Here is a 13,782-nt window from a genome sequence, read left to right on the forward strand (position 1 = left end):
AAAATAATGCAGAATACAGAATTTTACTGATAGAGAAAGGAACTGACCTATGGAGAGAAGTAGATGTAGAGTTGAGCTGGCTAAAGGGACAGTTTATGCAGAGATTATAGGGAAAATACGAAGAATGCAGAGACAAGAGGCTAAGGAAGGGAGCTGGCTACTACCTGGCTGTAGCCTATAAACCAGGAAATCATGTAGATCTTACTTCTGCGTGTTCATCTCAAGCTAAATTGCTCCTGAAATGCTCAGCCATGCTGTTAGGAGAGGTTGTTTTTTTCTGAAAGCTCCAAAAAGCAAATGTCACACAATAAATCCAACGTTACAGTGTGCTCAGCAGAGGCAAAACAAACATTTAACCAGGAAAGGAAGAAGCTTCAAGTGTGTGCTTGTGGCAAGAGGTAAAGAGGTATGCTGTGCAAATAAATTACAGGTCAGGCTGCTGAATTGCCCGCTCCCTAAAGAATGTGCAGTATTTACATGAAATTAAAGTTAAAAAAAATAGTTATCACAGAATTCCCAGCTGAAGAGGAAATAGATTTGCTAAGAAAAGTGTCTGTAGTTTCAAAACCAAGTACCTGCATAATTCCATGTGCAGTTGACTGCTCCAAATGATTGATAACCAGCATCTTACCAGTGTTACATTTTTGTTTTGTTCAACTGTGCTAGTAACTATAACCATCCTTTTCTTTCCTGATATTTTAGGTACAGAGAGAACTGGCTGCTGTCATTGCCTTAAAAGCAAGGAAGTCAGGTGAGTCAGCAGGTTTTGTAACACTGTTCCCTTTTGTAATTTATTGAAGGATTTGAACTGCCATTGCCATTTTACTAACACGGGGAAGCAAAGACAGTGGATCGTGTTCCTCTCTCACTGGAGAATCCGTGTATATAGCACAATGTAATTACAGTCTAGCTTCTCTTCCCCTAGATCATCACATCTAATGACCTAGCTGATAAAATCGGAGTGTTACAGTTGAATGTGAACTGGGTTCTCTTTCTGGCCAAATTCACTATTTTCTCAGGGCTTGCGCTTTATAAAAGAAGATTGTGTCTTTATGTGACTTACATTTAAGACAAATAAGTTGATAATTTTCCTGTGTTTCCTTTTATGGACCAGTATCTCCTGCCATTTTCCCTGTTTTGCCTGCCCAGTCAGGTGTATTTCTTTATGCTAAAGCAAAAGGACAACATCATGCATGAAAGTGTTCTTTCCTGAAGACTTGTCTATACATCCCTATGGCTGTAAAAGCAAGTCTCAGTTATCAGGGTAGTAGAAGGAGAAAAGCAAATGGATAACTGAAAGTTTCTGACATAAACATTTACAGCAAATGCTGGTGATACAGTGCAGAGGCACTGAAATACCTAGTCAGGTCAGCTCTGTCGGGGTTTGGTAGCACAGCCACTTTCAGAAGGTATCGGCATTGCTGAGCTGTGTTTTCTAGGCACTGCATGGGGACTGGCAAAACCTTCTTGGTCAGACCTGACTCTATACAGGGTTAACTCTCTGGTGTCTTCATGTACGGTGCAGTTATCTGCAGTAAGGGCAAATGGCATGTGGTAAAATGAGAGTTGAATATATTTCTAGAGTAAAACAGAGGGGAGTTGCCTTAAATCATTGGTGTGTTCCTGAAGCCATTGAGGTCTTTGGGAGCATTTGCACTGAGCATCTCTTATGATCTTCAGTGATTTTGCTAGAATTTAAGACTGTGGATCTTGCACCTTTTTAGCTATTTTCTGACCTGTTAATAATACTGTGTTGTAATATCTGTGTCTCCTCTATCTGTGGCTTACCTGTACAGCACAAAGTCGTTATACACAACATGCTATCTTAAACTGGAGGCATCAGGAAGATGTAGCTGGCATACCTGCAAATATTTCCTTGTGAAAATGTCAGTTTTACAAAAATATTCTAGACATGGTTTAATTCATTTTTGGCTGGAAATAGAAGTACCCATAGGTTATATCCACAGTCATCTGTAAATGTAGATCTGCAGAAAATAAACACAAGTCTAAATGTGAATTCAGACCTAAATTGTTTCTGTGTAATAGCTTTGCTTCTGAAACTACTATGGTAGTTTACAAAGTTAACACCCCTCAGCTGCTTGCCCTTACCTGGTATCACCCCAGTCCCACCTGAATTATAATGGCTGAACATGGAAATGCTTCTGCTCTGCTTCAGTGCAGAGAAACCCAGACTGTTTTAAAGAAAGGCTCAAGGTAACCTTTTGTTTTGTTGTAAAATGGGCTAAGAGTATGGTGCCATGTACCTTTTCATTTAGTGCTTATAGGTTTCTAAGAAATCTCTTTCCCTGCTTCTCAGCAGTTGTGTTGGCAAATATTACTACTGCTACTGGCAATAAATGAGAACTCCATTCCCCAAAAGAGTTGATTTCAACCTGAGTTGCCCTCTCACTTCCTTTTGGAGGATGGCTACATAATGGTTGTCAGTAGAAAATGGGGTGGGAGTTGGATAAGGAATGAGCTGCAGGAGATGAAAATTGCAAAGGAGTATAGCTCTTGCAGTGTCCTTTATACTAGTGTAATTGCAACCCACACTGAGAAGGTAGACGTATTTTAGGTAAAACGCACAGCCTTAAATAAACAAAGCTCCCTATATAGACCTTTCAAGCGCTGACCTGGCTTTCCTAATAAATTAATGTAAACACTTACAATATGGGTTTAGATCTGAACAAAAGATACCTCTTTAGAAAGTTTAACTAGTGCATGCTTGTGCTGGAATTTGCATTTCTTTATGCCTCATCTTGGATGGCTGTAAGAATGGGTACATGATCAAGCATAACTGTAAGGTCTAATTTAAGTTAATGCCTTTAGTACAGTAGGAGCAGAGTAAATTAGGGTGGTTGATTATGCTTTTTTGCTTTATTGCTGATGGTTAAATTCACAGCGTAGCAGTTACTGTTAGCAATCAAGCTATGGTATGCTGTGCCTGGTGAAGTGAAGCTTATTTCTGAGAAAGCGCTTCTGGAGCTAAAAACCACAGTAGCTTTCAAAGATATTGTTCTTCTAACCTTCTCCAAGACTCCATATAATTACAGGAAATAAACCAACAAAGATCAGGCAAAGAGTTTATTTTGGCAGAAATAGATTGGGCTTGCTGCCCTGGGTGGCTTCCAGGCTGGTATGAATGGCCTGAGCGCCTGGCTCATCCGCCCTGGGATTCATGAGTGGCGAGCACTGATGATGGGCATGGTCCTAACCTGCTGGCTGAAACCTGCCTGCAGTGGCTAATTGGTTCATTAACCAAAAGCTTTCCTAGGAATTGGCAGCCCAAAAGCCAAAGCTATTGTGCAGAGGTTCCTGTACTGTTTTTGATGGTTTGGTGGTTTTTAAATTACAGTGTTTCAAAATATTTCCTCTAGATAACTGGTTAGTACTACCACTAAGAGGGGGGAAAAAAAAAAAAAAAAAAGAGTATTTTTGCTTAATGGAAGGACTGTATAATTTGTTCCTGGATTACTTTAATTTCTGGATATATCTCTGTCCTTAGAGAGGCACTTCACAGTGATTTAATTGTACTAGAAAAACTGGCTGATTAAAGCTTTAATATTACTTGTCTAGAGCTGTTGTATTAATAACTGGGTTGCATTGCGTGGAAAATGCTATACAATCACACAAACACCATAGCTCCCTCTGCAAGAGGTGAAGAGGGTCCAACTAGAGAAGTTTTCTATGCTTGGAGGGGGAAAACATTGCCTTTTGTTACCGGGTGAAACACTTTATTTTTGTTTAAATGAAGCGTGGGTTTGCTACCTAGTGTATGGATATGAGAAGTAGTAATTACTATTTCAGTTCTTGGGCCAGAATGGTTGCTTTGGAGATTTAGACGTTGCTATCTACTTACAAAATGCTTTGAAAACCAAAGCAGGGATCTGAGCCTACTATGGGGTAGGGCAGAGTATCAAATTCTTGCTAGTACAGGATCTGACTTGATGCAGAATGTCAGCTACCAGAAAACAAAAAGTCAGTAGTGTGTGTGTGAGAATGCCTTTGCCCAAGAGGTGTTCTTCTGTTTTTATTGTGGGGTGGAAGAATAGGAGAAACACATAAAACTGACAGATGGCTCAAGGACAAGTGAAGAACCCCAAAAAAGAAAAAATTCTGTAGAACAAAGCTCTTTTTTTGTATTTCAGATGTGTACCACAGGTATACCACTCCAAGAGCAAGGCATAAGCCAACAGAGAGGTACTTGAGAGCCCTCATGCAGAGGGAGCTCAGTATTTTTAGGTTTTTTTGCAAATAAAAAATGGATAAAATTAATGCCTGTAATCCTGAAGTTTTGGTGGACCTTCAGTAACACTGTTGACTAGAAAGCGCATTTATATTTCATTAGAATAAAGGTCTCATGAGAAAGGTGACCTAAGAGGAGGAAATGAGCTTGCGCGCTTCTCTGTGGCTTATAAAAATGCATTAACATTGTTCTTGCTTAACCTTAGAAATAAATAGATTAAATGCTTCTTCCTTGGCTTGGTAAAAAAAGGTCTTGGGGAAGCAAATAACTGGAGCAGAAGAAGAGAACTTTGTTTTTAATTGTAGGCACTTGGCATTAGAATTGTGTTTATATCTGGCTGGCTTTTGCAAGTGTGCTGAAACAGAACAGAAAAGCAGCCTCTCATCTGAAGGTTTACAAGGATTGGCATTTATCTCAATTGCTTGTCATGACTCATGACACGTTTCCTATGTGTTAGAGATGGTAGCTAAAACAAGGATAAAAAGCAGCAAATAGCCTAAGGCTGGAGGCTTTAGCTGGTGGCGTAGCTACACAGGTACCTCTGAACTGATCAAAATCTGTCAGGAACTGGTGTTAATCCCATCCACAAACAAGATGCCTTGCATTTCTGTACATGAACATAGCTGCATCCTATGACATCACCCAGTAAATTCCTTTAACTTTATATCTAAAGGAATTTCTGTAACTTCATTCGCGCAAAGGGCCATTAGTAAGAGCACGGCTCTGGTCCTTGTGTTTCTGTATACAGAGGCTAATTAAGATAACAGTTGACAGAGTATTGATGAGGTAGAAAGAGGGCAACTGCAGCTTCTCTCCAAGCTTGCTGGAGCGGCAAGCGACCGGGCTGGGGGTGCTTCTCCCTCCACTGAGAAGGGCAGGGCAGCCACAAAAGCCCCAGCACTTTGTTGTTTTGCTCCCTCTTAAGAATGGTACTCAGATGTCCACAATATAGTTAGATACTTTTTAGTCATGCCGTTCTTAAATTGACAAGCTCTGCTGATATTTTTTTTTGAAGGGTTATTTACATTTTGTTTATAATATGGCTTTTGCAATGTATTAACGTTATATTTGAGATCCTCTGGATTACCTCCACCCTATTCTGACATATATGTATGCATATCCACTCTTCCCCTTTTCTTTTGTATTGATTCTCTCGGGACTTAACTGCCTATGTGATTTGCTCAGTACTTTTATTTTGGGACGGATGATTCAATATGAAGCAGTCACTGGGGCTTGAGCTTTGTGGACATGAATAAAAAGCCAGCTGTGAACAGCTATTCCTTTTCCCAGCCTGTGCACCACCTCGACAGCACTGCTGTCAGAGCTGACTGTGTGACTTGATTCGAACACACTCCAGGCAATGTCATCCTGGTTAAAAACATGAGAACAGCGAGGCTGGGTCAGGTCAGAAGTCCATCCAGCTCCGATCCTACTTTGAGTGATAAGTAGGGGATGCTCAGAGCAGAGAAACAGAGCAAGTACAGTTCTCCTTCTGATGTATATACTCAGCGTCTACCAGTCTGTGCTAGAGGGATTTTGCTATACCCACACTGTCGTGTTAGGTAGCCCTTAGTGGACCTTTTCTCCGTTAATTTATCAAGATACTTTTTGAGCCTGCTTATGCTCCTGACCTTCATCACCTTTTCTGGCATCGAGTCCCACAATTCAGGTGTGTGCTATGTGAAAGCATATTTTTTCTGGGTTTTTTTTTATTTTAAACACATTCACCACGACCCTTACTCTGTTGTGACATAGCTCTTTGGTTGCGGAAAATGGTGAATTTTCCATTCCCAGTTCATCACCATACTGTTCAGGATTTTGTGCACCTCTGTCATACCCCTGTGAGAAGCTTCTTATCAGGGTGGGGAGGTGGAGGGCTGTGGGAAGGAGCCCAGTAAGACACTTTTGGCAGCAGTAAGCTCTTTTATCAGCTTAGTTAACTCAGGAAACTGCATCTTTACCATTCAGCCCTTTTCCCCAAGTAGCACAGATCCTTGAGAGACTTCTTGGCAACTTTACTCCACGGTAATTAGCAAAAACTTTGTCATTTGGTGCTATATGAATGTCCTGTGTTATGTCATTAGTTTTATTTACTTGTAGAACAGACTTGTTATATAGACAATGGAAATCATTGTGAATTTGAATTAGATTTGTACACATACTTGAAAAATCAGGTTACAAATACATGAGGTCATTCAAGAACAGAACAGTTCAGCATTGTGTTTAAATCTCAAACATATTAAGTAACCTTTGAATTTATAGGTTTTGTAAACAAGCAGATTTACAGTATCTATGGTGTAAAATGTGCACTTATTTTATGCCACTGAAAAAAGGGCATAAAGCGGGATGAAAAAACATTCTCCTGTTCACAGAATAAAGTGGTAGTCCTGTGCCAGAGAGATGTGCATTGTCCCTTGTGGAAAGATTGAGAAAGTTTGAAGGGTGGGAAAAGGTTAGTATCAGTAGGATCTTACTGCTTGTCTTGTCCCCTTATGTCTCTTTTCAGTGGGTTTATTTACTTAAGTAAGACATTATTTCATTATAACTTTCAATTCCTTCAAGCATCCACTTCTTTAAAGCAAGGGTTGAACTTATCAAAATGTGTGGAATAAAGAGTTCTTCTGCAAGTGTTACTAATAGCATTCATCCTGGAGAAATCACCACTCAAAGTAAAGGTGCAGGAGTGTCATGCTCCTGATAGAACTTGGTAACTTTATCTTTACTTTTCCTCTGTGCATTGAAATGTGGTTCAAAATAAAAGTTGCACCTCGAACATGGCTAGGAATATTTTAAAAGTTAACTGTGCTTTAAGGATTTCGTGCCTTGAAGGAAGGGACATAATCCTGTTGACTTCTTTAAGTGATCCTTTTTAAACATTTTATGCCTTATTGAAGGGTGTGCTAACCCCTCAGGGCCAATGTCTTGTTGCATCCCGTGGGATTCTTGCATTACTCCTGAGATCAGGCATACGAAGAAACCAGCAGCGCTTCAGAAGGGTAGGACCTGATGCCTTGTGGCCCTGGCACATGGTGCTCATTGTGGTGGCTGGTCAGGAACACTGTGTGACACACACACACACACAGAGACACACACAGACACACACACACACACACACACACCCCACCCCACCCCACCCCCCTCTGCTGTGCCGTGTCTCAAGCAGTGACCAGCCGCTTTGTGACTACCCTGGGCAATGCTGGGGGTGGGAAGTGCCCTGGACAGCATCCGTGAACGTTCTGTGCAGTTACACTCACCAGCCTTTGTCTGTTCAACAGCTGATGTAAAGCAGAATGGACCCAGTCTTGGAAAAAGAAGGAAAAGAGGTCCAGAGAGTTCTCTGGAGGGAATTGCACTGAGAGGGGGTTTGGCAGTTTATGGTCTGTTTTTTGCAGTTGTTGCAGAACTTTTTAGACTTTCTGTGTGATTTGTGAGCCACACCAAAGAAATGAGCAATGCTGAATAGCTGTGTAGGTGACAGATATTTTGCACATATGCAAAAAGGGATTGCACCATAAGGTCGGAAAGACAGCAGTTGTGCGAAAGACCAATTCCCAGGTGAATGTTTTGTTTCCAGTGTTTTGGGAGAGGCATTTACAGAAAGCTCACAGAATTTTATTTATTCAGAGTCCTCTTTATTTCCTGCTCCCTTCCTGGCCGTGCCTGGAGGATGTTTCCATGGAATAGAGAGCAGAGTTTTGCTTTGCACCAGCCTGCTCAGCTACTGCCCTTACCTCCTCGTTTGATCAGTTCCCAGCAATCATTCTCCTCATGCCTGCTGATCATGTAATGGGCTCTTCTCCACACCTCCAACACCTCAGGCAACACTGCTACTTGATTTTTGAAAATTTTAAATATCATGCATGTGAGAATGAACGTCTAAAAGCAAGGGGTAAAAGTTAAAGCTTTCTATTCAGCCATTGAATGGTTTTCCTTGGGCTGCTACTGCTGCAAAGAACAGTGCCTTTGCCTGTTCCTGTAGTAATCCTACAGTGTTTGCCACTCGTTTTCCGCTTTTTTTTCCTCTGTGATAAAAAAATTCTGTGAGTTCCTATGTTCACAAAGTGGGTGTCAGATGTAGGGTTTCCTTTGTATGTATGACAAAGTGCCAGGCATTGAAAACCAAACCTCCCCCGGCCACATGGATGGACAGTAGTTGATTACCTATTAAAAAATGCCTCCCTTGTTTAGGCAGAGTTGTTTTAAAATTATGTTCTTCTAATGCATTACCACCTTGGATGACATGCGGGCCTTCGAACCCATAGGAAAAGCTTCAGTTCTGATAAATAAAATCAACAGAACTTCCTAGTAAAACCAGTTGTACGGTAAAGTGAAAAGAACAGCAGCAAAGGCTCCTGGCTGTAATCTGACTTAGTTGGGAAATACCGGTGGCTTTACGTGGTCCACTCGTTTTTACTTTACACCGGCTATATAGCAGAGGCAAGCCCGTGGCTCGTTAGAGCTGAGGCTTGTCTTTCCTGTGGTCATTCAGATGCAGCGGAAAGGAACAGCGCCTTAATGGTGTGTGGATCAGCAAGACCAAGTCTAAATGGGTCAGCCTCCTTTCTTACCACACTGGCTTTGCTCTGTTTAGATTGCAGATTCCTACCCTTGCCGTTATCTGTTCCTTTTGATAAACTCTGCAATGAGAGGAAATGTTTTTGCATCATTTTTGGGAGCCCTGTTTCCTATTTGAGATCTGAGAAATGGCTTGTAGCACTAGGACCCTTGGGAACTTATTTTTCTGTGTGGAAACTAGACCAGCATAATGAGTAGCCTCTGTGCAAATTCAATATTAGTTCTACACCTAAGGTCAAGCTGAAGTTAATGACCATTTTTTACATACAGAAATCAGTTATGAAACCAACATTACATTTCACGGTTTTGTAATTTTAAAATGAAATGAAATGAAATGATGGAGTAATTTATATTAAATTGATTTAAACTACAAAGCATAAATATCACGAATCCCAGATTAATGTTTGAGAGAAAACGGCATCATTGTCACTTGTGCAATAATTTGTTCCCCAATTTACAAGCACCTTTATTCCATCCCATGCTTGCTGTGCTTTTTTAGATACAGAGGTGCTGAATAATGCTGTAAGCAAGAGTCTGTCTTTAATAATTTTTGCATTTTCTTTGTTTCTTTAATTAGCTGATTTACTCAGCTGATTGCACAGCTGTCTGGGCAACACTCCCCCAGGGGTCTGCCAACTGTTTCAGAGATACGTAGTGTACTCAGCGAAGGAAAATCTGTACAGTAATTTGCATATATATATGCAGAAATAGTGGGAAGGAATGAGAAAGCTCAAAGGCAATTTTTTTATTGCTAATAAAAGGGAACATGTTAAGGATGAGCTTAAAAAGCTTTCTCTTTTCAGTAATTTCTGGGAAAAGATTACAGTTTCACGGTAAATAAGGAACCAATTCTCAGTTTGAGGGTTTTATTCCTGGGATTATTGCTGTCTGTTATATGCAGATTTGGGGGATTTCAGAGGTATTCAGTGTGTTGGTTTTCCCCCTTTAATTTGGAAAATGGACTTGGAAAATACAGGAGTATGCACGAGGACCTGGTCTGGCTTAAAATGGTCCCCAAATCTGAGGTTTGTAAAGCATTTACTTGCTGCTCATCTTCCTTTCCACTGCTCAGCGCTAGTGCCTTACATAACCTAGAGGATCTGGCTTTTAGTTTCCCCAGCGGTATCAGGATGAGCTAGCTATTCATTTTTTTTCCCACTCTGATAAATTAATAAGCATCAGCAAACATTTTAACACTGTCAAACAGCTCAGAGGTGCCATAGTAACCAGCTGTAACTAAGGCTTGCTGTATGTCCTCCACAAAGAATAACGACGGATATTCAAAATAACAATAAAGTTTTCAAAAATCATGAAATTAGCTTAGAATGACATGGTTTTTTTGCTCTTTGTTTCTGAAAAGCTTTACACTAGCAACTTCATTTGGAAAAAGAAAAGAAACATGCCTCTCAAAAAATTTGGGATATGAGAATGCTAAAAGTTGTGAGCTTCCCAGCAGCTGATGATAAATCAATTGGTGCAGGCTGCTGGCAATTCAGAGCACTGGAGGCTTACCCTGGGGAATGTTATTGCAGATTCCTGAGGTCTTTTCAACAGCGATACTTTGACAGGGACAGAAAAAACAGGCTATAACCATCTAGGAGGGATAAGACAGTGAAAATCTGTTGGCTTGTCAAACAAACAAAGTTGTTCTGTTCAGAAGTGGTCTCTACCAGTTCCATGGTGGTGTGTGTCTCCTATCTGTAGAGGGCACGTAGGTGCCTTTTGCTTACCGGCTAGGAAAAAGAGATGCATATATGAATTTTGATCATACAGTACTGAAAGGATTGAAATCTTACAAAGGGCAGAGTGTTTTGGTGTTCTAGGATGTTAGCAGGTTAAAGAACACTAAATAATAAATTAACATTCTCATTTGAAATGAAGGGTTTCAACATCTGAAAACATGAGGGACGTAACCCGAGGCGTGACCGAGCTTTCTGTGGCAAGCAGAGCTGCCCGTGGGGCCGGTGAACTCATCCAGCTCCCGCTCAGGCTGTGGGGGCGAGCCGGGCGTGTTTGTGCACCTGGGGTCCCTGCACCCTTGGGCTGCTCCCAGGGCGATGCCTGAGGGTTTGCAGCCTGTGAGGCAAGTTCAGCCTTGGGAGCAGCCTAGGGCACTGCAGAGGTAAACTGCGTGACTGCCGAGGGCGACGTTTATGGGTTCCCTGTCCCCAAAAAGGCAGGCAGCCCTGGTCCCCACAGCTGGACTTCACAGCAAGCTCGAGGGCTGGAGTTGGAGTTGTGTGGCACGAGGGGTCTGGCAGCAGTGCTGGCTTGCAGGTTGTCCTGTCCCCTGCCCTGCCTGATGCTGGGGGGCTTTGTTCACAACCAGATCATCAAACTGAGCCAGGTTAAAAGTAATACTTTGCCAATTCACCAACTCCAAATGGTTGATGGTAGTACGGAGAGGGACTAGTAAGTACAGGAGGTGTGGGACAGCCAGCAGTGATGAAGAGCTAAGCTGGCTTTCTGTCCTGGAATGACCATGTGGGTGCTACCTAGAGTGAGTTGCTTACGGGTGGACAGATGTTCCTGTCTGCTGTTCAGCAGCAAAATGGTTAACTGTGATGGCAGTCCTCTCTCAAACATTTAAATAATTAGCTTTCAAAGTTAACACCCTATTAAGCCAAAGGGAGGAAGTTCACACCTTTGCTGCTGTTATTGTTCCAGTCTGGCTGGCTGCAGCAGCAGAATGACGCTAGTGCCTTGGTTTGTGTTGTGAAGGTTATCTCTGCAGCCAGAAGGGGTAGAAAGAAGAAACTTCATTTATAGAAAAGGAAGAAAACACAATACAGCAAAGCCTCTGGGAAGATTGCAATGCCACGGGTTCCAGGAGTTGGTTTATGTGTGGATTATTTTTTTTTTTAACTGTCCTTTCCACTTTCAGTTGGGTTGAAAGATTCTTCTGCGTTGAATAAGACAAAGTATTGAAATGAAATAATGTGTATTTAAAATCTTACTCAGCAAACATAATTAATTTATCCTCAAGTCTGGGGGCATACAGAAGAGCGTATCGTGGAGGCACAGGTCTGTGAGTAGCCCTTGGCAGGGTTCTTCCATAGCCAGGAGAAGGTCCATACTGCTGCGGGTGGCTGATGTGACCCTCCCTGCATGCCAGGCTGTCTAGCTAAGGTGAGCCCTTTGACGTGCCTGTAATGCTTTGTGCTGCTGAGGAAGACAAGTCCCTTCCAATGCCTTAAATCTACATTAAACTTTGTGGTGTGGCAGTAAAAGTGGGGGAGTGCTCTCAGTCGGTAATGGTGACAGAAAGGATGTGCTCGGTTCCAGCGTGAGAGTGATGGTTACGTTCCCTTTCCCTTCACAATGCCATGCGATGGCTGATTCTGCTGAGGTAGCTAGTATAAACTGATTTACTTCTGTTTCTTATTTCTTTGTTATTTTTTCTGCTGATTTAATGAGCTGAAATGGGATTACTAAAGGACAAGGCTCTCCCCCGCAAGAATTCTCTGTTCCAACATTACTTTATCGAAGAATCTGCTAGCAAAATCTTAGCTCTGGTCCCTGGGGACACAAGGAACTCAGATCAGATGCTGGCCCTTGTGATCCTTAAGTGACCATAAAAAATCAACATCCTGAATTCCCTAGGCTAATTTGCAAATGGACACATTTGAACTGCATATTAGCAAGCTAATGCTCATTTAACATCTTTTTCTTCCATTCATGGTGACCTCCAAAGGAGGAGAAATGCTGCATATAGAAAAGGGGATTGGTCCCTCTATCTTTGTTTGTATTTTTTTCCTGTCTTGGGTCTCAAGCATGAACCCAAACATAATATCAAACAGATACCTATAGATCAAGGTAAACCACCTTTGCCTTTCCCTGGTGTTGCTACTTTGTAAGACCTGCTGGGGTATTTGCACCAGGGAGCAAGGCTGGGTTTATGCTGGCGGAGAAGAAAGGGTTTGGCCCAGCTCCAAAGTTCACAACTTTTTTGTACGTACATGTTACATTTTTAGGGAACTGTCCCAGAATCAACACTTGCCTGGGAAATCTTTCCCATCCCACCCTAACCTTCCGGTCACTTTTCCTATGGTTGAATTTGCAACATCAAGCCTTTTTATTAAGAAATAGATGGCGAACCGACAGTGAGTGGGAAGTTATCCTTGAATTCTTATATTTTATGACACACCTTTTATTGCATGCACAAAAGCCCATGAGGGCAGCGCCTGGGCCACTTCAAGGGGTGCCTGTGAGTTGTAATAGGAGGCACGCAGTGTATAGAAATTGGTTTCTTATGTGTGTGTGGTGATCCCCAGTAACATAAGTTTCTGAATACACAGAAATACTCTAAGAAATTAATGTGGGGTTTTTTTTGTATTTCATAGGCAAAATATGTAGTAAACTTTTCATACAGAAACCAAGAAAATATATTTAAGGCTTGTTATTCATTTGTGTGGCCACTTCAGCCTTCAAGGGTCTACATTCTTGCAGTGGAAAAAAATGCATGAGGCGGTGTGATTCCTTCAGTATTGCTCCCTGCATGTAGTTAAATGGTTCAACAGTGCCTGGTTCTTACGGGTTTGGATAAGAGGCAGAGAGGACAGGACACAAAAAATCAAGTTCATGATGGAAATTCCATGAAAAAGAGGCCGACTGTTCCCTCTCTCCCAAGAGGGCTGCAAGAACATCAGTGCAAGTTCTGGCTGATTTTTTTTTTTTTCCTTTAAGAAAATATTTACTGGTTCTTTTCTACATTCCTTACACTGTCTAAACAACATTGACGCCAATGAGAGCTGGGTTTGGATTATGAACTTTTTTCAGCTTTTTTTAGAGTTGAGCTGTGAAATTGCTGATAAAACCAGTTTTCTTCTTTTTAAGCTGTTCCCTTTAGGGTACATCTAAGTTGAGGGTTTTTTCTCATCATCTTTAAAATTGCTGATGCTAAAATTGTTCAGTACTAAAGGGATACCTGTATCTGTTGTGGTTGTGGACAGGCACCCTCT

At 41.6% G+C, this 13,782-nt stretch overlaps 1 protein-coding gene across 2 annotated transcripts in view; it reads left to right on the forward strand.

Moving 5' to 3' along the window:
* The window catches only part of RAPGEF5 (Rap guanine nucleotide exchange factor 5), a 164,774-nt gene that overhangs the window by 47,200 nt on the left and 103,792 nt on the right, over positions 1-13,782 (forward strand). For both annotated transcript variants that reach the window (XM_037383646.1, XM_037383645.1), the window contains exon 7: positions 703-751. In XM_037383646.1, the coding sequence (XP_037239543.1) occupies positions 703-751 (49 nt within the window). The remainder of the gene's footprint in view (positions 1-702; positions 752-13,782) is intronic.

Source organism: Falco rusticolus, chromosome 4 (genome assembly GCF_015220075.1).
Source record: "Falco rusticolus isolate bFalRus1 chromosome 4, bFalRus1.pri, whole genome shotgun sequence".
In the NCBI taxonomy this organism is placed as follows: domain Eukaryota; kingdom Metazoa; phylum Chordata; class Aves; order Falconiformes; family Falconidae; genus Falco; species Falco rusticolus.